Source organism: Aptenodytes patagonicus, chromosome 6 (assembly GCF_965638725.1).
Source record: "Aptenodytes patagonicus chromosome 6, bAptPat1.pri.cur, whole genome shotgun sequence".
NCBI lineage: Eukaryota > Metazoa > Chordata > Aves > Sphenisciformes > Spheniscidae > Aptenodytes > Aptenodytes patagonicus.
Window position 1 is genome coordinate 24,805,537 of NC_134954.1, and position 23,892 is coordinate 24,829,428.

The 23,892-nt window shown below is 38.2% G+C and overlaps 1 protein-coding gene across 1 annotated transcript in view; it reads left to right on the top strand.

Moving 5' to 3' along the window:
* Window positions 1-23,892, top strand: part of WWTR1 (WW domain containing transcription regulator 1) — an 88,025-nt gene that overhangs the window by 51,565 nt on the left and 12,568 nt on the right. The window contains exons 2-3 of the mRNA XM_076341581.1: window positions 1,778-1,914; window positions 19,793-19,992. Of these exons, the coding sequence (XP_076197696.1) occupies window positions 1,778-1,914; window positions 19,793-19,992 (337 nt within the window). The remainder of the gene's footprint in view (window positions 1-1,777; window positions 1,915-19,792; window positions 19,993-23,892) is intronic.

A 23,892-nucleotide genomic window follows, 5' to 3' on the forward strand; every position in this document is an offset into this window, starting at 1 on the left:
TTCAGAATGCCATTTCTTAATTTTGGAAAAAGATCATTTAACTAAACTGGATACAAGCATTCTTATACTTGAAAAGTAAGAGTAAAAAGAGGAAAAGCTAAAATATAAAAAAAGTTTACAATGAGGGGAGAATAAAGTGTTTTAGTGCTAGGGAGAAGCAATGGTGGGTGGTTTCATTGTGAATGATAACAAACAAATATTCTAGAAGCCATGAAGAAAGGAAGTGGCTCAACAGCTTAGAGGCTGAGTTTTAGATAAGCGTCGAAGTGAAAGTGTGGTCTTCAGTTACAGTTTTGGAACTGTACATTAAATGTAAAATATTAGGAAAAGAAAATGGCTACAGACTAAATAAAGACAGTGTCACTTTTTTCTGTTCTTTAAAAAATGGTTCAGGTTGTTGGGGTTTTTTTCCCTGCTTGTAATTCACATTATTTTTGGTAATATCAGAGACTTACTGTAAAGAGTTTGGATGTGGTAACATCACAATAGACAGAAACTTGCTTGTGAAATAGTACTGGTGATCAGCTGAGTCTGAAGGTGTGGAGTGGTCACAGCAGTAATGGCAATTACTAATAATAATGTAGGTGAAAGTAGCAATGACAAATTTGAGACTGAGTTCAGTAAAGGTGATGTTAGACTGTGCTTTTATGAAAGGTGTGTTGGAATGGTTTTCCAGACACAGAATATTTAAATTTTTATCCTTCTTTACATGTTCTTCTTGAAGGCTTATCTCTTTTAAAGTTCTCTAGTAAAAAACTAATAGAGGAAAACCCATCCAAGTCTAGCCGGTAATCAGTAGCCTGGTTAGTCAGTTGGGCAGAAAGCTGGACATGGAACAGGCAGTCTCTAGATAGATACCAGACTATTGATTGCTTTAAGACAGTTCCTTTTTCTTTTCTTGTTTCAAATAGAATTACATGCTGAGCCTTAAAATCCTTGTCCTGATAAGTTTCTTTCAAAACTGATGCATTTCAATGAAAACCTTCAGTTGCAACAAAACCACAGTTCCTTCACCACTGTTATTCTGTGGCAAAAAATATTTTAGAGATCACACTTTATAGTTACCTCACTGTAAAATCTCATGCAGATTTATGCACTACTCCATAGTTTTCAGGGTAATATAGATACATGAGGGTTTACATACTAGGGTGGTAGATCCGTTGTTGACCTACATTGACTACATTGCAATAAAAACTGTTAGTGCCTTTACAGAGAAATTGGTGATTACACATGAGTCATGAGGACATAATCTGCCCCTTTTGGTAATGAGAATATATTCTGATATTCTTGGAGACATACAGACAGACTAGTTTTCATGGTGTGGTAAGGAACAAAGCAGTTGGCTTTGGCAAGACAAACACTTGTCTTTTCAAAACTCAGCAAAATGATCATCTATTGCTGAATGAAGAATGGCCATATATTTGAGTATGTAGAAAAAGACTGATAGGACAAGAGTAAACAACTTTTGGACAATTAAATAATCTGGAAGATGAGTTTTTATTACAGATTTTCAGTATCATAATAGAATTCACGAATTGTGCAAGTAAATTCAACAGTAGTGCATAAAAAGTTAGAATGGCAGGGGCAAAAGATCGGAAGAAAAAATAAATGACAAGAAGATGGTAGATAATTTCAAATGGGTTAGGGTGAGATGAGAAGGGTAGAAAAATGTGGGGTAAGAAAAGCAAATAGGACTTTCATGACATTATGCCTAACCATGTATATAATATACTTGGGCATTTTGTGTTAAGCTTGTGTTTTATCTTTTCTTTCTCAGTCACATAGAAAAAATTACAACATGGCAAGATCCTCGAAAAACTATGAACCAACCGCTGAATCACATGAGCCACCATCCTTCAGCTACTTCCACACCAATACCACAGAGGTCTATGGCAATGTCTCAGCCAAATCTTGGTGAGTACTGGATGTCATCTCTGTGGTGAAAATACAAAAGAGAGAGGAGAGCTACCTTTTAGTGATTTTTTTGCCAAAGTAATTTTTGCTTCAAGAAGGGTAGCTCTGATTCTGCTATCAGGCCTAACAGTGTGTTCTCCACTTCCTTTTCTTATTTTTCCCTCTGTAGAGTTGGCAGCAGGTGAATTCGTACTGTTTGAGGTGAAGTTCTAACATCTCATGCATTTTATTTTAGAGCCTCTGTGACAAATTTTTGATGTAGTATTGAACACAGAAAAATAAGCTCTTCCTGTGCTTTTTCATTCAGAGGTGGTATAAAGCTTCTACAAGCCCACCATATAATTTTCAAAGCTTAGTGTGCAAAATGGTGTTAGCTAATGTATGCAGTCTTTCCTATGTTTCTTCAGGTCAGAAGTTGTAGCTGGTTTGTTTGTTTGTTCATGGTGGTGGTTTTTTTTTGCATAGTTAGGTTCTGCACTGGAAGCTATTTGCAAAATACTAAAAAGTCTGTTTTGCAGTATGAATTACCTGAAGACTTTCTATAATTGTGTGGTTTCATTGCTGTTCCTGTTTAGCACTTCAAGCTTAAATTTAAGCACCAACTTATGTTCCTCTGATTTTGCCAGATATGAGCCTTAGTGAAAATAAAGCTGTGAAAACTCTGAAAATTTTAAAGAAAAGATGTAAATGGAAGAAATAATTTTCATGCATCATTGAGAATTAGAAAAAATCCCTAATATTTTACTTCTGCAGTTTTAACTTTTCTACCACTCAAGAAAATGAGGAACAGGTAGGTGAGCTTACAGACTCAAGATCACAAAACTATGTCAAATAGATAGTCTTAAAAACACAGACCAGATTCTTGTTCAGCTTAATTTTTGGTAAGTTGGTCTCATGATTTCATGATTATTCATTTGCAGTGTGGTTCATCAGGGCTGTCTCTTCACATACCAAGAAAATGGCAAACATTTGGCTGCCAATGGTCACTAATAGCAGTAATGCAGTATACATATTTACTTTTGTCTTAAATTTATAATAAACACCTAGTCTGTCCCCTGAGGTAACTAACTTCAGTTCTTTCTTTTACCTTTCTCTCAGCAACTGTCCTGCTTGAATATATTCAGTAAAAGGTGTTGGTTATGTTATGTGATTTAGCAGACAGTGGCAAATTGTATCATGAGAGTGGTTATCTGAAGAAGAAACCTGAGTAAAATCTGAAAGGTTAGGGTGTACTGCAGTGTGTCATACTACGTGGTAAAACTAACAATTGTTCTGCGCGTGTTACTTCAAACCACAGCTGCATTTAGGTCAATCTGTTTATAGCAATTCTGAAATGGCCAAGAGGTAAGAATAGGACAGTGGGGTTTTTTGTTCATACCAACTCCTCAGCTTATGTTGACATCCATTACATTCTCTCTAATTAAAAACCAAAGGAGGTGTTGTAAATCAGTGTACAGCAAGCTTTTTCCCCCAGTTTGTCAGTGGAAGTGAATCAAAGCCAAATCCTGTACTGAAATACTTGTACACTGAATTTTAGCAGAGGGCCTTTCTCAAGATACAAAGGATTAGAAATAAAAGCATACACCTAATTAAGGGTCTGTTCTTGAAGGGACTTCAGGTGCCCAACAGGGGCATTTCTACAGACTTCAAAATCTGTCACATGAAATACAGACTATATTTCATTCAGTACCTTTCACATTTATAGATGAGGTTCCGCTTTTTGGTAGGTATTTATATAGTGCTTGGCATAGTGGTTCAGATCTGTGACTGAATTTCCTAAACATTAGCCCACTAGAAGTAGTATGTAAAAATTTCCAGTGTCCATATTTATTTAATCAAGAAAATATTTTGTCAGTATGTTTTGGTGAACTTTTTCTCATTCTGGTGGCTTTTGAAAGGCATGCTGTGACACTTTGGGAGCAAGCAAATCTCTTTGCGCAGCTGAGTAGCACTTTCAGCACCATATTATTAAATTCAGCATCACAGTCCCTGATTTTCCAATCCGCCTGTTTGAACACACCAAGTGTGACACTCTTTTATTTAAAAATATATTTTAAAAGATTTAATCTAGAAACTGTGTGTATATATATACATATATATACACACAGAAATTACAAGATTGCAGTAATCTGAACAGATACAGTAGCCTCTGAATACTTCATGTGACAATTTAAAATACATGTGAGTGCAGTTTGCAGTACTAAAGTAGAATGTCTCTATTTTGAAATTATCTTGGGCAAAAGGAAGGGCCTTTCTGCTCTTCTGCAATGCTAACAGTGTTACTGCTAAACCTGCTTTCTTGGGTCTGCTCAGACATTGAAGTGAGCAATTTGTTGATCTGGCAGTCAGACCTCTAAGCCAGAAGTGATTGTGCCAACTTCTTACAGACATCAGAGGAGAAATGGAAACTGGATACCAAGTTAAGCCACTCTTCTGGCCATAATTTTGTAACTTCTTAGCAAATGAAGTCTATTTATCTGTCTTTTGCCTAAGCGTTTTTTGGTACTGTAGGAATTAAAAGTTGTTTTTCTTTTGAAGATGTGCCACTTAAAACAAAAAGATTTAAGTATTCCAGGTCTGCATACTGGTCTGCACTTCCAATTACTAACGCATGTGTTTTCCTTGCTATGCTTCTTATGAAGAGATGGAAAATGTGGTCTGTTCTGTACAGCTTTTTGCTTTGGTTTATGAACTCCTTTCAGCAATATTTGCTGGGAAGTGTACAAAAGGCACTGTCCTGGTTTCGGCAGGGATAGAGTTAATTTCCTTTCTAGTAGCTGGTACAGTGCTGTGTTTTGGATTTAGGATGAGAACAAAGTTGATAACCACGGATGTTTTAGTTGTTGCTAGGTAATGCTTACACTAGCTAAGGACTTTTTAGTTTTCCATGCTATACCGACTGAGAAGGCTGGAGGTGCACAAGAAGCTGGGAGGGGGCACAGCCAAACTGGCCAGAGGGACATTCCATACCATGTGACGTCATGCTCAGTACATAAACTGGGGAAAGCTGGCCGGGGGGGCCGCTGCTCGGGGACTGGCTGGGCATCGGTCGGCGAGTGGTGAGCAGTTATACTGTGCATCACTTGCTTTGTGTATTATTATTATTATTATTATCATATTATTATTATTATCATTTTATTTCAATTATTAAACTGTTTTTATCTCAACCCACGACTTTTTCTCACTTGTGCTCTTCCAATTCTCTCCCCCATCCCACTGGGTGGGGAGGAGTGAGCGAGCGGCTGCGTGGTGCTTAGTTGCCGACTGAGGTTAAACCACGACAGTCACTTAGAAACAGTCTGTCAAAAGCACAGTGTGACTAAGTGATACCAAATCATAGTATGCCTATGCTTGAGACATAGAGAAACATATAGTGAAAATTGGTTGAAATTAGTAGACATACCTTACAAAATCTGCTGTATTTTTCTACCTTTTTTCTTACTGTGATTTTATGTTGTCTATTTATGAGCTACACATAGTGGTTTTCTTATAACTTCAGCAGTGTTAGTTTTCTCACTAACATTTAAAGCATTACTTTTTACATGTTATATAACAAAGGCATCTGAAGGTATTTCTTCCTTTGATGCATCTTGTTAAATTTACAGAAAACTAATACATGCTAGGCAGGTTTCTATGCTCACTTACACACCACCACTAAATTCAGTGAAGTTTCATGAATGAAAAGGGAAATTTGTCCCAGAGACTGAAAGCATATTGTTGCAGGTTAGCATATATTCAGACTTGTTCAGTCTGCTTTTTCTAAATATTTTACCTTTGTTGTACTTCTAAGACAGTTTGTAGATGGATATACTAAGGAAAGGACAACATTAACAGGAATCTTTTAAGTATATATTTTGTTGTTGGAATGCAGGAGGGAAAATGATCAGCCTCGGACTGAAGACAACCAGAAACAGTGTATTTCCTGCATCTTCATAAGTGCTTCATAAATCCCATTTACTTTGATGCTGAATCTGCACGTGTATTAGTTTTCTGCCCATTCTGAAACATAGTCTTTTTCAGCTGATTGATAAAGTATTAACTATCTATTGCCAGTCAACTCCATTATTATGGTAGAATCAAAGACCATACGTAGAAGGAGGGGTATTTGTACACTCTTATTTTAGGCATCTAACCTAGGTTCCTGAATTAGGAGACCGAGCTCCATGGACTTCCTGTGAATGAAAGGAAGGAGAGAGCAGTTGCAGTGCAACCAAGCTAATGGTCAAACTACTGCCTGACTTAAATGACTGAATTGTTCTCTGGAAGAGCCTAAGTCCAAGCTAGGGAAGCTATTCTGCCTTAATGGCAGTCACTGGTGTAAGAAGATTGTGGAGTATGGGTTTTAGCTATGTGTAGCAAGATTTAGGGGAAAAAACTAGATCCTTACAAAAGTTTCTTTTGCAACAATTTTTAATTAAATGCTGCTTGTTTTGTAGTCTTTCTCTATTCTATGTTATGCAACACTCAAACCCATTGTTATTTTCATCCTGCTTCCTTTGAACTGTTTTAAAGAAATTTCTTTTGTGATTATATTCTTCATCCAGTTGGTGAGCACAATCTGGTCTTCATTTAAATGTTTTTCAAGTTTAACAAATTGCAACTTATTTTGACATAAAATAATAAAATTCTCTGATAGTATTTATGTTTTCTATATAGATCAGCTTGAATTTATATGCACAAATTCCTTAAAAAGCTCTTATGAAAAGACCAGACTCTATCTGGATGTGCCATGAGACTGGCACCGTAAAGAAAATGGGTGTTGTATCATCAACACTAGGTGGTGGAGTTTCAGAAGATGTAATACACACTTTATAAAGAACAATTTGTGGCAGAGGGAGAGGGGCGCTACATAAACTTTTGTTTGCACTTGACACCTGCACTTTCACCTGATCAGATCATGTGTAAATACAATGTATAAGAAAAATAAAACATCATGGCACATCTGTGGTAGAAGCTGGTAATATTTATCTCCATTTTATAGATCAAGCAGTTCAGGCATAAGATAGTGGAAAGCCCAATGTTAATTTGTTTAGGGTCAGTGTATTCATTGATCCTGAGAGTTCAACCACATTAGCTTATTGTGTCAAACTCCAGATAAAGAACTATTTGATTTTTACTTTTTTTTCTCTCCGAAGAAGAGAAAGCTCCTTACCTTAGAAGCTTGCTCTATCAAGATCCACCAGCAGGCATGACCCAAGTGATACAAGCAGGATAGTTTTAACTATTAAATACACTGGTTCTCTAAGGTGAAAGACATTATGTATTACACAGTAGAATTTAACGTGGAGAGCCTCTTACACTGACAACTGTTTGTGTTATAGAAATTCATCCGTGAATGTAAAAAGCTTAGCTTTCAGCTGTATTGCTATCGGTAGTTTAATTGGGTCTGGATACAACTGGGGGTTATGGCACTTTGTCTCTGCTTTCATTTTTTTTTAATCAGCCAGGAAATCCAGCCAATAAAACAATGCAATAATCCTGTCTAAGAGCAATAAACACATGAACCAAAGTTTCCATATCCTGCCATGACAAAAGAGGTGTAGCTACTATTGTTTGAGGATGATAAAATGCAGTTTTGGTTACTGTGTCAAAGTGAGTCTCTGGAGATAAGAATGCAGAAACTCCCGAAGTGTTTAAAAACAGGTGGCATGTATTTTAGTGATAACTAACATACATGCAATGGTCTAGATTTTGCAAGGCTTGGTTTGCATTGGCTGGAAATTTGGCTACAAATACGTAACATTGAGAGGAACATGTTTTTCCCTCAGTGTAGCCCATACCCTCACACACCTGCACAGTGGAAAGGCTTCCTGTTCAGGTCATTTTTAATTACTGGATATCCTGAAAGAAGCGGACACAATTCAGTTGTGGTCAATGTGAATAATTTTGGCACCTGCTTCTGGTTAATGAAATACTACTTACAGAGCTGAAAGCATTGTAGAGGACTTGCACGTTCTGTGGAAATGAGAGTTTTATGACACAGCTCTGGAAGAGAACGGGTTTTTTTGTTATTTACGATTTAAACTTTCAAGAAGTAATTTATCAGGCAGATTTCAAATGGAGTAATTAATTTATGTTTTAAGGACAGTGGCTAATAGTTCCAGAGACTAATAGGAATTAACTTCAGTATCAGGTCAATTAAATCCAGGTATCTCAAAGGACACACACCTTTAAACCAGCAACTATCTAGTAAACCTGAAATGTTAAAGGTTGATGTGTTCAAAAGAGATGTTGGTATTGTTTCAAAATCTAGTAATTTTTAATTTTAACACAAAGACGTTCCTGTTGGTGTAAGCATTTCCCTTCAAGGTTAGTAATCCAAACATGTGCCAGTGCAAAAGTGGAGTGTCATTTTCACAGTTTCAAAGTGAATGAAATGCAAAAGTTGAAGACTGCATGAAACAAAAGTAAAAATAATTTAATAAATATTTTAAATAATAATGGTCATCAGTAATTGGTCATTAGCATTAAAGCTGTCTTTCCAGTCAAGCAGCCCCCACCGTTATTTGTTGTTATTGATTTATTGTTAAAAGTGCTTACGGAGTAAATCTCTAATCTTTTCACTAACTTCCTGCTAAATCATAGCTTTGATGCTGCACCTGCAAGTTGTTCGTTTGGGTTTTTTTAAGCTTGAATCATTGAAGACAGGAAAGATTAGTTAAACGTGAATATCTCAGAACTTAACATAACAGTTGAAACTGTTGAGAAATTTCTGTATAGCTATTTTCAGCCCAGAAATCTGAATAAAGGAGTCTCTGTGCACTGGGATAGTACAACTTTTTGGTTTAATACTTTACAGATTTTTGGAACAAAATGCACCAGAACTGAAAAGCAGCATTTTTTGCTGACCTTGTTGGAAGGCTAATGCTGTTTCTGGGAAATAAGTGAAACAAGGAGTTCTTTGTTGGCAGAAGCGGAGAGAGAAAAGGAGGGGAGCCTAGTCTTTTTTTCTTCACAACGTGGTGACTAAGTCAAAACTGTAATATGGCTGGGTTCATTTTTTTTTTTTTTTTAACTTCTATAGACATTTGTTTTTCATCAGACTGTGTTGCGTGACACCTGATGCTGGCCAGTTCATATGAACAAGGCTCTGGGCTGCCTATAAACAGAGTAGAGAAAAAGATCCACAGTTGCATCCAGACACTTCTGACACTAAAATAATAAAAGTTGGTACAACCGGTTCAATGCATATGTCAGAAACAGTTTACACTTGCATGTTCTGGCTTCTGCAACTTGCAGAGTCTCTTGCCTGCAAAAGAACCCTTGCTTAGTATATATCCAGCAAAGTCATCAACAGAAAAGTCTCCTACAATGTCAGAAAACCTAATTCACTAAAATATAATTATTAATTTAAAAGCAAACAAAAGCAATAAAAGAATTTTTTCATTTTTCATCTAACTGGAAAAAGAAAATTACATAGGTCTAACTCGAGATGTGAACTAAATAGTTGTAATTCCATGGACTGCAATGAAACTGTGGCCACATACTCCAGGTTTGGAACTTAGCTCCACATTTTTACTCGCTTTCATTTGAGCTGGAAAATTGTGTAATGGCTGTTTATTGAAGAGACTTACTTCATTTTGCAAAATAAATTTGTTTTTCCCCAAGAGAACTGAATTCAAGGCCACCCTGAGTCTGTCTGCTAGAATGGTGAATACTTTTCACCTGCTATGTTATGTCCAGTCTCCTTTACCATAGAGTGGTAGATTTGAGCTTTTTATATTTTTCCTTTGTTTGCAGAACCTTACAGATGTTACACTGGGAGTCCCAAACCCTGCCTAGTGCATCTAAGCTTGCTGAAGACCAGTTGATTTTCCTTACTTACCTTTTGACCTCTCAAAAACAGTCCAGAGGTCCTAAGGGTCCCCAGACCACAGACTGAAAAGAGTTGTTCAAGTGTCACTGATTTATTAGATAAGTGTCATTGTACTGAAATCAGTATTCATATTGGGTAGTCTAGCTGGAGCGTGAACTGCAGGTTTTTCTTTTTTAACCCAAACTCCTTTATGTTCCTCATAGCATTCAAATACAAATTCAGAATTTGAATATAAATAATAGCAGACATTAATAAAATTGCGTAAATAGCACAACAAATGTGCCATATGATTATATCATAAGGAACAGAGATTTGTAGAATGTCATTGTATTGTTAAGTTGCTCACTGGAGTTGACCCAAGACTTTCCTTTGACTTCACTGCGCTCATTCAAACCTTTAGTGACAAAGTTACCAGCTATATTCGGAAACAGTGTTACTGAACTGTTCAGTACAGGAGTTCAGCTCTGCTTCAATTGACTAGTTCTGGGAAAAGCAGTTAGCTAGAAGACTTTGCTCAAACTAAGTTTATATATATATACCACAGGGGTAGTTTTTCCACTGTTGGGATTCTTTTCATTCCAGCTAGTATATTTAAAGATTCGCTATTAATTGAAATCTAGACAATATCAGACATTTCAAACATGCTTAAAAGTATTCCAGGTACTGTATTTTTCTGTTTTCCCCGTGCATATCGTTGTAGCTCTACCCTTAAGAAAAGCAACTTACTGTTTATTCAAATTTTTTTTTCTTGTTGTTTGAAGAACTCACACAGTGGAAAATGCAAAAGCAGGGAGAAGTCTTGGTCCTGTAATAACTATATCATCATACTTTTCCACACTCCTTTTGAGGAGACTGGAGTTCTGCCTAGATGTTGGTTCTTGCCCAAGTAGATAGCGTTGCAGGATAAAAAACTTACCTGACGTTACACGTAGTGTTGTGCATAGAAAATGTGTGGAGGAGGGGGATAGAGAAAAAAGAGGGAAATCATTTTAAGTGATCATAACTGTTGGCACAATTATATGGGAGACAAATGTGACCACAGATTTTAATGGTGTTGATTCTGTAAAGAAAATGTCTAGAAAGATGCAGGTAATTACCTGTAAAAGCACACTTCATTATCAATTGATGTATAAAGTAGAGGTTGATAATAGCAAGAATCAGATATTCTATTCAGACTTACTTTTGGAATTGTCCTGTCTAGGGTGGTGTTTCAATTTGTTCAGATTGGTAAACTTCAGTGTCATTTTTGCAAGCATAGATGAGGTAAAAATATGTAATGATTTTCAACAAAAAACAGGTCACAAAAAGGTTTCCAGCAAACCTGAATCTTGGTTTTAATTTATTTTGTGAAAGGTCCAGTCATATTAATTGTATAATTCCAGGACTACATACATTGGAAACTTCCATATTTTTTGCCACAGTGAAAGGAAACAATCATGTTTTCTGTCATGAAATGTGGAGAAGCATACACGGGACCAATATGAGCAGATCCTTTGACTTTACAATGAGTAAAAATGTTTTCTGTAATAAGATTGGTATGGGATGAAGTTATTTTTCATATGTATCAAAACACAAATCACTCGCTAGTGTATTTTGGTTTATTCCCAGATGTACCTTGCCATAGTCTCCCTGTGCAGTCAGAAAGTTTGAGACCTTAGAAAACATCTGCAATCTCCTCACCAGCAGAGAAGCCAGCTCAGTGGAGCTACAGTATGCCCAGTTGCCTCCAGATGTGGTTTCCTTTTTTAACCTAGACTTGAATTCAGGTAGAGCTTAAGGATTTTTTTAATATTGGTTTTGAATTACTAGTTTCCATCATCCTGACTGAAAGGTACTGAAGAGTACATCAGATCAGTTGTACTGCATCTGAACAGAAAGTCCAGTATTTTACAGATGCATTTAGTTTACTGTACAAGTGCTATGCACTCACCCTGCATTTGTACAGGGTTTGGCTGGGATGGAGTTAATTTCATAGCAGCCCCCATGGTGCTGTGTTTTGGATTTGTGACTAAAACAGTGTTGATAACACACCAGTGTTTTGGCTATGCCTGAGCAGAGCTTGCAAAACATTGAGGCTTTCTGTTTTTTCCCAGTTTCCCCTCCACACTGCAAGTAGGCTGGGGGTTCGCAAGAAATTGGGAGGTGACACTGCCGGGACAGCTGATCTGAATTACCTAAGAGGATATTCCATACCATATGATTCCATGCTCAGCAATAAAAGGTCAAGGAAAGGAGGAGGAAGGGGGGATGTTCATGGTTATGGCATTTGTCTTCCCAAGTAACCCTTACATGTGCTGAGTACCTGCTCTCCAGGAAGTGGCTAAACATCTGCCTGCTGATGGGAACTTGTGAATAAATTATTTTGCTTTGCTTGAGTGCACGGCTTTGCCTCACTTATTAAACTGTCTTTATCTCAGCTCACAAGTTTCTCTCGCTTTTGCTCTTCCAGTTCTCTCCCCCATCCTGCTGGCGGGGGAGGAATTGAGTGACTGCCTGCGTGGGGGCTTAGTTGCTGGCTGGTGGGGGGCCCAATCCGTCACAGCAGGACAGCTGCAATTTTCAAAAACTGTGGATGGACTTACTGCACATTTGCGCTATATTGAACCACCTATGCCCAGTAAGCCCCACTGATGGATTTGCTTTGTGTACTTGCACACGCTGTACAGCACATGCAGATTTCTGCCAAACATCTCCAAGCCTTGTAGCCAGCTATTCTTCCTAGTGGAATTGTTCAGTTCACCAGGAAGTCCCTTTTCCCCATCTGTCAGAACTCCAATGGCAAATGCTTTTGGTTGCAGCTTGTGCAGCACTGCTGCATTAGGTTTTCTGAAGCATCATTCAGTAGCTTTAACTGCTCTGCCAAACTGCAGGATTTCTGGGCCGATAGTTCATTTAGGAGGATTATGAGTGCTGCGGGTTTCGCATTAGTATTGCCAGTGCCTGTCTGTGTGCCTCTGGCTTTGTGTGTAACATCACCGCATTTCCTTTCGGTGCATCATTTGTCTCAAGTATTCCATCTGCCACTAGGTTTGCAGGGAACATGGAAAGATCATTTATCATTGGTAGACTTTCTTTATGTTCTTTGACCTGGACATTTTCTTTAGGTCTTCTGATTTTCTCGGGTCAGAATTTCTCAGAGATAATAGCTGTTGATGTAGGAAGCTGCAGTTTTCAGTATAAGTCTGAGTACATTCAGGTAGTACAGTCATCTTTCTTTATCTTGAGAGCATCATGCAGGGAATCCCAAATCTGAAATTGTATGAAGATCTAGCCCAGGTCTGATATGATCCTTTCAAAGCTGGTGATAATACACTTCCACAAAATGAAGTGGGTGCCTCTGCACTGCAGTCTGTGGGTTCCAGGAGACTTAACTTGGGGATCAAGTGACATCTACATGCCTCTGGAGAAGTCATGTTGGATGACACACTGGCATCTCTGTGCTATACTCTCCAGAACTCCTGATTCTGGAAGCACGTTGCAAAGGTGGTTTAGATATGCCTGCGTGCTTTCCACAAGGTCCAGAAAGATTTGTTAGCATGGGCTTTGCACCATCTACAGGTCATAAAGCTGCCTCTAGACCCAAACTGGCCCTGGATATAGCATAGGACTAATCCATGCCTGTTAGATGCAGCTAGTACTGATCTGCGTAGGTAATTAATCTAATCTGCACTCTGAACAAACCATATAGGTAATACTTGGAAAATTCACTGTATTTCACTCCTAGCTTATCTGGAGCATATCAATGCTGGATGCTATTCTTAGCACCATAAACAGGAAGAACTTTTGTCTTGGGTAAGTCAGGAGCCAATACAGTGTCTTTGGATTGCTTGACATCAGAAGTACTGGACTTGCTTGTGCAGTTGCAGACTTCTTCACTGAAAATGACTGATACTGACAATCACTACATTTACACAACACTGTGAGATGCCAAGAGTATCTCTGGCACCAAAAATTTTAAAGTGTTTCTGTTCCTCACAGTCTTTTGACTGTTGTGTACAGTCTGGGAATTTTCACCACTATCTTCCTGTGCTTACCAGACTACGTTCTCAGTCAGCCTGTCTCTTTCTTAATTCACAGCTCCTTTAGCTGGAGCCGATACACTTGTTCAACACTACTGTCTGTTACTGTTTTCTTCATTTCCTGGATGTTTCAGATTTTCCCTGGTACTTGAAGACATTTTGCTATCAGTTATATTGTTTTCCTGAGAGCCATAGTCATGCTTTCTATGAATGTTTCCTGTCTTCAATCAGGGACTCTTCATGTATGTGAGATTGCACATATGAAGGATTTATTTGCTGCCTATGGGTATTTGCTAGTGCAAAAACTGTATGGAGTTTTTCAGTGTCCAAATCACCTAACATGGGCTAAGAACTGTGCTGAGGAAAGTGACAGTTGGCTGCAGGGTGGCTATTGACTGAGGGGAAAAGGAGAAAGCACTTCATCTTCCGTGCACAGCATGTCTTTGGCCTCGTGAGTCATCCTCTGGGAGTGTTTCAAAGTAGAGATGATATGCTGCTTTTCATATGTCCCAGCCTTCAGTAGCCCCCAGGAAGGTGATGGGCAGTGCCTTTCAAAAGTCTGGAGGACCATTTGGACAGGCTGTTTTGCAGAGGACACGTTCCACATGCCATCACATGTGAACTGCTGGTATAGAAAAGCCCTAAAACTTAACACATTAACTGAAGGCTTGCTTATAATAATTTCAGTGCCTTTCCGTGGAACCAATGCAAAAGAGTACTTGCAAATCTGCCATGATTTAATTAATCTTCAAGCTAGTTCCCAGAGTCAGCTCTTTTATTACTGTACATGTAACATTTTGACCCTTAGGATATATATTTAGAGCAGCTGAATGCAGCAGTTGTTGTGGGAAGTGCTGCAGAATGCCCCAGTTTTTGGTTTCATTTTGTTTGCTGTAATAGATAGAAAAAAAGAATTGCCTAACAGTCTTGTGTTTTATACTATTTTTATTTCCAGTTAATATTTATTTTGAGCTAGGTTAGATTAACTTAATGTGCATTATAAGTGTGCATGCACACGCCCAAAAACTGGATTTGACTTCACAAAAGTAGACCACATATGTCCTAAATTTGCTTATGGGACGTTACCGTGATTGCACTCAAGAATAATTCAAGTGGAATGACGCTGTTATGCAGTCAGTAGGATCAAAACCTGGGCCTTAGCATCTGTGTATTTATAAACTGGTTTTCAGTGATATTAAATAAAGAAAATCGATTTTATCACCATATCAATTTAATGCTTCATTTTAAGTTAGACTTTATCAAAAACATACTCTATCCAGATACCTTGACAAAACTATCTATACTTGTTTGAAAGCACAGATACATGACTCCTCTATACTTAAAGTTTCTGAGTCTATCCAGTTTGGGCTGCTATTAAAGTAGATGTCTGGTATTTAAACTGACTGGAGAGTTATCTCAGTCCATTTTTTCTTGAAGCAGTGTATGCTGGAGAAAAATGTAGTGTCAGTGAGTTCAAATGACCTTCGGTAAGTTTGTCTCTATGACCCAAATCAATGGTTCTTTAAAAGCCATTCCAATTAGTGGTAGTTTTGAACAGATCTATTTTTCTGTGGACCTGTGTCCAGAGATTTAGACCTACAAACCTCTGAGGAGAAAGGCACTGATTGAAAGAGGAGCAGAGCCAAATAATGCAGGTGGTAGAACAGACTGAGGATGGCTCCTACCTACTCCTTTGCCTTCTGTGCATTTCCTGCACTGAAACTTGTAAAACTTTGCCACAGCTATAGCTTTATCAAACCCAGATGATGTAAATAACTTTTTTTGGAAGTAGAATGGATTTTTGTTGTTTCTTAGAAATATGATCACACACGGCATACTTGATTTGTAGGAAATTCAGTGTGATGTAATTTCTATACTCCTAACGTCCAAGGTGTGAGAATGCTTACTTTACTGATTGTACTGAGCTTCTTGTAGTTCTTTGATGGTATGTAACAATGGATAGTATTGCTTGAAAGAAAAGTAATTTACTCCAAGATACAGAGTTCATTGGACCAAAATATTCTGTCTGTCCCCATGAGAAGAAATGACTTGGAGGTTTATTGGGGACCATAGCTCAGGGAGAAGTATTCCTCAGCATTTTTATACTGTCTTGTTCTTTGCCTTCTTGCATGTATAATTTCAGCTGTGATACAGCATGGGTATCGATCAGCTGATGAAGAAGAAGGGAGTATTTTATATAGCAAAGGCAACAAATAGCCATGACAAATAGTACTACAACTAGCCCTGAGTGTATCCCAGATGCACCGTACAGGCTATTAATCTTTACTTAACTTTGCCTGGTTCTAACATTTGCATGTGCTGCTTAGATGAAAGCAGTTTTTGAATGGCGAACTTACTATGTTGTGATAATCCTTCAGCCAGCCTGGATTCTTAGCATGGTTGTTCTGTTCATTCGACCACTGACATGCCAAAAATTCAAGCACATGCTTATGGATATGAGAAGAGTTAAATTCCTGCCTAAGTGCTTATGGCCCTGGCAATTTAACACCAGATTTACACTGATATAATTTATATAATTGTACTTCTAATATTTCTTACTTATTTTAACGTGAATAAGACTAGATTCACTGTATCTTAAAATGTGGTTCCATATATTGTTTTCCCATTATGAAAGTGGTTTGATTTCTGCACCCAGCTCTCATTCCTGCCTTTCCCCTCTCAGCACTACAGCTTGCTAACCTTTCTGGGTTTTTACTACTGAAAAGTTACTGATCAGTGCCGGCTTTGGTCCGTCTTTCCTGCAACCAGCTTGTTTTTCCCACCTGGACTCGTACATTGGTTGCACATAAGCATTTTCATGGCTACCCAGTTACTCTTGCTGGGAACTGATCTAGCCAGAAAATATCTTCTTTTTATCCCCAGGCAATTTTTAGTTGGCTGTGTGGCCACAAAAATGCTTTTGCCAGCTTGGTAAAGGGGTAGCACGTGGGCAGGAACAAGCAGCTGGGTGTGGAAGAGGTGATAAACGGCAACACTCTGGTTTCATGTGGAAGCATGATGTTGTTTGTGTGGATACAGCTGTTTGTGGATCACACATAAACTGAATCTGTGAAAAGGTTATATTACTGCAGCGCTGCTTTTAACTTGGATTATTTCTTGAGCTGGATTTGCCACTGAAGCTAAAATATCATGCAGCTGCACTCTCAAATAGTTCCATAGTCTTTACATGCTGGACCTGTGTGATACTGGATCACCCAGAAGGAGAACTTTGATTCAGATCTGATGTGAGCACATGTAAATATTTCTGTCAAATGAAGCAGGACAAAGTTTGTGCTGGCCTAATGCCTGTGTACCTGCCTTACTCCATTTGCGGAAAGGCAAGGCAGTACCTGATTTGGCAGAAAGCTGGCTAGCATAAAGTCAGCCTTTCAAGAAAAATTTTAACTTGGAACTGCCAGAGTGAGTTAAGTTCAGCATTTTGCATCGTATGGGTATCATACATTTGATCCAGGCTGTAAAATCATCAACCCATTTCTTCCAATACACACTTCTAACAGTGCTTGCTGTACTGTATCCTTTGAGGTCAGACATGTACATAGCATAAATATGTTCAGATCTGAGAAGCATAGAACTGAGTTGAGATTTCAGTTCTCACATGGTAAGAACAATGAGTGGAAGATAAAAAGGAAGATACAAGTCTTAGTCCTTTGGACAGAAAAATATTGTATCTCTTCTAGAGAGTATTTTAGTATCTGAGGTGTTCTTGTTAAAAGATAAGAGCTTTGTTAATTATGCTGTTGCCTCATTAGTGAAAGAGTCTTTGCAAAAATGTCAATTAATTTTTAAAGCAGTACATGGCTACCACTTGTAATCCAGACTGGCTTTAGATACTGTATATGTTTTTTACTGGAAATGTGGAGGTGGGGAAGGAAAAGAAGGAACTGTTCACTCTGTGGTTCACAAAAGGTATTAGGTTGCGTTGCTGGGAACTGATATATTTTACTGAAAAAGGAGGTATAAGCAGAGGCTATGCAGTTACCCCTCTCTGCCTCATTTTCCTCCTGTTTTTTTCCAAGCCTGTTACTAAGAGGGAAACATTTCTAGAGAGAAGGGGTGTTTCTGTTTCCATGGCCAAGTGATACCTGCTGTCAAAGGTGCCAAATGATTATTTTAGCTTTGTGGCGTGATTACCAGAGTGCCTGTGGAGCTACACAAAGACTTGCAATTTCTTTCATAACAGTTCTCTCAATAAAAATGCCCATCCAACAGAGAATTCTGCTCTGATTTATAGTTTCTGAATTTGACCAGAAGATTATGTTGATTTAAGTAACATTAACAGTCTAAGCAACATTAACTGTCTGAGCAGCAGTCTTCTGTCTGCAAGTGAAAGGGTTTAGCTGGTTTACATGGGTATAAATCAGGTTTGCTTACAAAAGGTCCCATTTCTCACCTGCCATCTATGGAATTATTCCCCAGACGAACCTTTTGAATATCCTACCAAAGGTGGGGAATTAATGGTTCATTTCCAAATCTGAATACCCCAACAGATAAGGTTTTGGATGTTAATCAAATGTACAAAAGACTATTTTGGTTTTCTTTGTAAGACATTAACTATACAGTATGGTGCTTGCATATCCAGAATTCACGAGAGTTACAAATCCCTCTGTTGTGTTAAATCAGGTCTAAAACCAGACACCTTAATCTCTAATTTATTACATCTTTTTCGTTTGCAAATGAAACCATGAATTGTAAATTCAGCCTTACCTGACTTACGTAACTCCTGAGGCCTGAACTTGTCATCTTTTTTGGATTAATTTTATACAGGCTTGCATTTAAGAACTCATTAAACTTGATTCTTGCCTGATGTAACTGTCTAAAGCAGCAGTGAATTTGGGCAGTTCTTTCAGTAAAAGATTGATAAAGATTTTTGCTGAGTTTGAGAATGAAACTGGTATGATTCTATTAATAACTTGCAATTACACTGTTTTGCTGTTGATAGTAATTCTCATACTGTGAACTCAGATAGCTAACTTTACACTGACTGCACCCTGAAACACGGAATGGCTGAGGCCATTTGGAAAAAAGTGCAGTGTTTGTTCAAAAGAGACAAAGACACCTATCAAGAAAAGTTAGCAATGATTCTCACTACTTTGCTTTTTTATTTATGAATGTGGTACAGATTCAGTTTAATTATCTTTTCCTTGCATTTCACCTGCTTTGAAAAAGTAAGTGAGAGTACGTTAAGGATATTACGGAAAGATGTAGCTTCTGATAGTTTCTGGTGTCTTTTTATTGCGCTGCTTTTGTAACTTCTGACAGTCCAGCTTGTCACTGGATCTCATTAGATGAACTTTTTTTCTTCGGTTACAGTTCTCAAGCTGCTTTTCATTACTGTAATGTGTGAGTGCCCGTGAGGTAAGGAGTGCTTAAAACACTTCTGCAAGATATAAGAATAATAATAGCCCTCATTTATAGATAAGTACACAGAGATTGTGACTCATCCATGATAATACAGGAAGGCTACAGCCTGCCAGGGAACAGGACCCCCTACGAGGTTTGCTTCTTAACTGGAACATCTCTCATCTCCGTGTCATTGAAAAAAGTGTGTATCTCCTTCATAGTGGTGGAAAACACACTCAGTGCTCATTATTTATGCTGGTAATTATTCTTACAATAATTAATTTAGATCTGTCAGTAAAGAAAATGTTAAGATTTAAAACATTTTTACTAGCTTACTGCATATCATAGGCACACATTTGTAGAGGAATTCTCATTTAAAAAAAACTTGTATGTCATTTACTACATATCATTAGGTAAATATTTGAACATACCGGGATGAATATAAATACTTGCTGTATTATAAGTATTCATGTTTTATACACATATGAAATATTAAAAATCATTTATTAAGCAATTACTAGTACCAGATCTTGCCAGATGGAGTAGTTATCTCGGTCATTTGAAATACAATAATTCTAATAACTCTATACTCACTGTAAATGAGCAACATGTGTCCTAGGTCCTCCGCTATCTTAAAGTACAATTCTACTTAACCAGCCATGATTTATTTTCTTTCCCACAGTCATGAATCACCAGCACCAAATAACACCCAGCACAGCCATGTCGCAGCAGAGTCGTCCTCCCCAGACTCCGCAGCCAGGACTGTTGAGCCTGCCCAGTGCACTGACCACACAGCAACAGCAGCAGCAAAAGTTAAGGCTCCAGAGAATCCAGATGGAGAGGGAGCGAATTAGGATGCGTCAGGAGGAGTTACTGCGACAGGTAACGCCAAGGATACTCTTTTATTTTGTTCAGGAGCCTTTAGTTCAATGCATCCAAATTTTTACCAGGTACAATTAGTAGCTCTGTTACTTTATGTCAAGATTAACCATTGTTTTAGGTAAGGGTAACCAAAAAGCTTATATAAATAGAACATTTCATTTTTTTTCTCTAAACTAGCATTGAACAGAACACAAAATGGCCATCTGTCAGGAGTTACAGACCTGGTGTCTTTCTTACCAGCTATAATAGTAGTGTAAGGACCAAATTCTGTTCTGTGTCTGTTTATAAATCTTGAGCAACTATCACTGATTAATTCTCAGTTTAACTTGGTTTGCACAGTAGATGATGTTCATGCTTCACTGAAGATAAAGGCAGAACATACAGAGTTGTTCTTGACTCTGATCCCAACTCTATAACTTGCACCCTTTGCCTTTGGATTAAAATAAAATCACATTCACATCTTACATGAATACCTCTGATTTGAAGACTTTCCAGAGATGATTTTTTGTGGATGTTTTGTTTATTGTTCTATTTCTTAAGTTTCAGCTCTATATAATGACTCATATTGTACAAGATAGGTATGTAACTTCCTTTACACTGCCTTAAGGAAATAAAAAGTTTTAACAATTGTGTTTCTTCTGTTACGGACAACTCCACTGATGATGATGTGTTTTGCATGGCATATTACTCAGCTTCCTTAAGAGAAAATAAATAACCTATTTCTCTCAGGAACAGTGTGAACGAAATACATTTTGTCGAGAATAACACCATTGTTGGTGGCCTTGTAAATGCTGCAGTTACAGTTCTAAGTACCTTTAAAAATGGTAACTTTCACAAAATCACAGAATGGTTGAAGTTGGAAGGGACCTCTGGAGGTTGTCTGGTCCAACCCCTCTGTTCAAGCAGGGTCACCTAGAGCCGGTTGCCCAGGACTATGTCCAGATGGCTTCTGAATACCTCCAAGGATGGAGACTCCACCACCTCCTTGGGCAGCCTGTGCCAGTGCTCTGTCACTCTCACAGTGACAAAGTGTTTCCTGATGTTCAGAGGGAACCTCCTGTGTGTCAGTTTGTGCCCATCACCTCTGGTCCTGTCACTGGGCACCACTGGAAAGAGCCTGGCTCTTTCCTCTTTGCACCTTCCCTGCAGGTATTTATATACATTGATGAGATCCCCCTGAGCCTGCTCTTCCCCAAGCTGAACAGTCGCAGCTCTCCTGATAGGAAAAGCAGTGGGCCCACATTTTCCCTAGCCTTCCTATTGTCACCTAGGTACTTACAGAAGCCCTTCTTGTTGTCTTTGACTCCCCTGGCCAGATTCAATTCCAACTGGGCTTCAGCTTTCCTAACCTCATCCCTGCATACTCGGACAGTGTCTCTGTATTCCTCCCAGGTTACCCATCCTTACTTCCATCCCCCGTGGAAATAGTAATAATAATAATTTTGTGGAATTATTGTTTCATGCCTTCAGTCCTTTTGCCTTTGGGTTTGTACCATAATCTGTGGTTATTTTAGGGTAACATTTGTTCATACTGCATTTAGAAATACAGTATGACATTTCTTTGCAGCAGGTAGAAGCATGTTTGTTACTGGGCTAATGACGCCAATTGGCTGAACTTTTCTGATGATTTATTTTATTAGAGAACCATAAGTTGCTGTAATGTTTTGAAATGTTAGTGACTTGTGTAAAATGCAAAAAGAAGCCTAAGAAAAATCCTCACACTTAGATGCCCCCTGAGGAGGAGTAGCAGAGTATATGTCATGGCTTGATGAGCCACAAGTGACGAGTGATGCACTTTTTCTTCCAAGTCTGGAGGAGAATGACTGAGAGAAAACACATTAGTGATGAAAACAGGCTGGAGCATCTCAATGACCTCTAGAAGACTTTGTGGGTAGCAAAGGGACACATACATCTTTAAAACCTTTAGGTCTGAAGTAGAGATCTGGATGAGCAGAGCAGATTTACCAGAAGGGAGATGTGCTCACAAAGGATTTGTCATCTTTTAGAGGCAGCAGTCATGAAAACCTCAAATTAACGGCCAGCTTTTTGGTTTTCTCTCTGCATACTTTGAATGTTGGTTTTGCTAAATATGTTGTTGGGTTTTTTTAAACATACTATCTCAGTAAAATTAATGGAAGAAGATTGTAATGATTGAGAATTTGAGGTGCTCTTTTTCCATGCTTTTATTTCAGAACAAATAATTTTTAATTGTATTTTACCAAAACATCACTTTTCAAAAAGTAATAATAGACATTATTACAATCGCTCACCAAATTAAAGGTTATTAGAATTGTCTTGAAAGTGCTTTTTTTTCTTTATATACAGAAAATGCAGTTTGATATGGGTCTTTATACTAATACAGACTTCTAACAACAAGAATATGACTGCTTTTCTTCCCATGTACAAACTATATGTAAGTCAAATTTCTCTCCAGTTACACCATTGGAACCTTTGTAACTTGTGCAGACAGAAAGACCAAATGTAGGATGAATGTACATAATATCATGTAGTAGGTTTTTGTAAAAGAGAAATTGATAACAAAATGAAAATGGATGTCTGACAAGAGAATCGCAAAAATGTCAGTGAGAGTATTTGTAAAAACACTTCACAGCAATATATTTGCTTCATTTATATTTTTACTCTTTTACCTCCTTCCTCTAAATATACGTATAAGAATGTAAAAAAAAATTCTTAACAAAAGTAATTAACAAAAATTCATTAATATAGTTTGAAACTGTACAGCACCATCTAGCTGCATTTGAAAAAAAAAGCATTAAAAATATCTGCTTCTATAGCTCCTGCAGCAACACTTGGCTATCTTAGCATGTGATTATTCCTGTCATCTTTGGTGAATATATGTACATGTTCAAAGTTAAGCAAATGCTCAGTGCTCTTGCTGAACAGGGGTGAAAGGCAGATATGATTCCACTAAAGTTTCTGAATTTTTTTACCTGCTCATGTCAGGGCTGAATCTGACTTTCATGGTTCAGACCTGAGTCTGGAAACTGTACAGACACCAACATCTTGTGCCCATGTTCAATTTCCATTACCCTTAATTATGATACATTACCTGTGTGTGCAGAACTATGCTCAAGGTGGTGGTCTCTGACCTGAGCAGTGATCTCAAGTCTTTTGCATACCTTCTCCTTTACTATCAAGAGCTGAGAACATAATAGAGATGGGTGTGGGAGGAGAGTAGGGATATCTGGTATGAGCTTAGTCATAATTGTCATCGTGCTAATAACGTGTTTAGCTATTTTTACTCTCTTTGGCTCTGTTCTTGCTTCAGGACAAGAGCAAATTAAGCTTCAGAACAGTTGTGCCATTAACACAAGGGCTGGTTTCCCTGCTCTGCTGACTGTGTTTTACTTTGAAACTAATACACACACAACACTCTGCAGCTGTGCCGTACTTAAGCCTCCAACTTATTATGCCCAGTACCACCCTGCACCTATGGTGTTTGTTTGAGCTCCACATTATATAAAGCAGGACAGTATTACTTTGCATTACTAAAGTTTTCAGAACTGGTGTAGCTCTTGGGGAACGTATTTCCCACCCAAGGAAAGCAAGATGCAAAATCCATCATTCCTAACAGAACTTTGTGAACTTTCCTGTTAGTAACCTGAGCATTCCTGAATCCTGGCAGCTGAGAAGAATGTGACAAATCCCTCTGGAGTCGTCACTGTTGAAGTACAGTTACTCCTGCCCTGCCCTGCCCTGCCCTTTCACTGTTGCTTTTGCTTTTCTAGTGTAACCTATCTAAGGGAAAAACGCTGAGTAAGTGTGCACACTGCTGCTAGCAACTGCGAGGAGGTGCGGAGAGTTTGAGTGAGAGGGGAGGAATTCCTTTGGCGGGTCACAAACCTCCTTTCAGCCTGGCAGCAGCTGCTGGCTCCCCAC